The 1,530-nt window shown below is 39.2% G+C and overlaps 1 protein-coding gene across 1 annotated transcript; it reads right to left on the bottom strand.

The window, feature by feature from the left end:
• Positions 1–235: 235 nt before the first annotated feature.
• On the bottom strand, positions 236–1,267 carry LOC131078592 (F-box/kelch-repeat protein At1g80440-like). The gene has a single exon (XM_058016335.2). It carries the CDS (start codon positions 1,265–1,267, stop codon positions 236–238), a length of 1,032 nt encoding a protein of 343 aa, XP_057872318.2.
• Positions 1,268–1,530: the final 263 nt, after the last annotated feature.

Below are 1,530 nucleotides of genomic sequence, written 5' to 3'. Positions count from 1 at the left end.
TATAACTATAGCTAACCAAGCTAAAAAATAAAATAAAGAATCATATTGCATGTGTATTTAACAAACATTAGAATTGACAGTTAAGCCATATTAGCTAAACCGAATTGTTATAAACTATGCATGCCACTGAAAATAGATCTGCATGAGGCAAAACTCGACTTCAGCATCAGTTGTCAACAGTCCGTACACATCAGGTGTGATTGGTCATATATTACCATTCAAAGCTTAAAAACAGTCAAACATTCAGGGTAGCAGCACATATAGGCTGACCCTGGAGGCCCCGTGGTTTCCTTATTCGAAACAACTTGATTGCTCCTCCTGTCTCATTTGGAAGTTCGACCATATAATAACCTTGATCTTGATGGGGATGATATTTGCAAACAAAGATTTTATGGCCAACCATTACAGCGAATTCAATATGTAGGTCCCAATCCTTGGTTGGAATAGGCCCTACAATGTTCCATTTATCTTGGCTACAATCATATTCAATCAATCCCTTATCAGACAAGAAATACAATCGCCCAAATGGCGCAGTCACAAATGAACGCCAACAGTTGAATCTATTCTCCACAGTTTTCCAGCTTCTCGTGTAGGAATCAAAAGCCTCAAAGCTGGGCGCAGACCAGCTGCCCATTACATAAAACTTACCGTCAGCAAAAGCACTTCTAAAAATTGTATACATGTCCACCACTAAAGCGTTCATGTCGGGGAGAACATCCCATTTGTCCTCCTCCACATTATAAACTGAAGCGCTACGGACCGGTTTGCCAGACCTGTCAAACCCTCCACCAACGTAAATCAGTCCGCCGTCCTCATCCGCTGCGGAGGTAAAATCTTCCAACCATCTAAGCATTGTGGCACCTCGCCGCCATTTACAAGAAGCAAAATCGAACAACCATACACAAATTCTTGTAGAGTCGCGAACAATATCCGTTATCAAAACCAGTTTTTGTTTTACAAAATGGCAGTGTTCGATGGAGTAAATTGGTCCCGGAACGGGCGGTAAGCTTTTGCAGGAGTTGTTCTCCAGGTTGTATACTGCTACTCTGTTGCTAGTGCCATCTATTATTCTCCCTTTAGTCTGGAGCATAAAAATTCGTTGCTCTGAAATCTTCAATCTATTTCTTTCTTGATAAAAATAGGGGCTTTTCAATGCGGCGTTCCAACTTTTGCAGACACCCCTGAGTTTGGGATGAGAGTTCAATTTCACCCTCAGTAGGCATTCCAACCCAATTTCATCTGGAAGAGAAGGAAACAGAGATCCCATTGCAATTACAGCAGCACAAAAAAGTATTGTATTATAGTCAATATTTGCACTTTGATAGGATTAGAGAAGGGTGTGAATCATTTATGCTTTTTGAATACCCGATCATCTATATTTATAAGCTCGTATCTCAAATTCTGAATCGTTTTCTTTTTGGTTGTGCTGACACATTGATTCATTCAATCATTCTCTTAACTAATTAAATATTACATTAAGTAACATTTTTAAATATTTTATGTGTTTGTGAACAAGTATAGTTTCCTTAT

Source organism: Cryptomeria japonica, chromosome 3 (genome assembly GCF_030272615.1).
Source record: "Cryptomeria japonica chromosome 3, Sugi_1.0, whole genome shotgun sequence".
Classification (NCBI taxonomy): domain Eukaryota; kingdom Viridiplantae; phylum Streptophyta; class Pinopsida; order Cupressales; family Cupressaceae; genus Cryptomeria; species Cryptomeria japonica.
This window is presented reverse-complemented; position numbering and strand designations above follow the sequence as displayed.

What these genes read in the sequence shown, in the direction of transcription:
- LOC131078592 (XM_058016335.2), bottom strand. Translation starts at nt 1,267, where the DNA reads ATGGGATCTCTGTTTCCTTCTCTTCCAGATGAAATTGGGTTGGAATGC.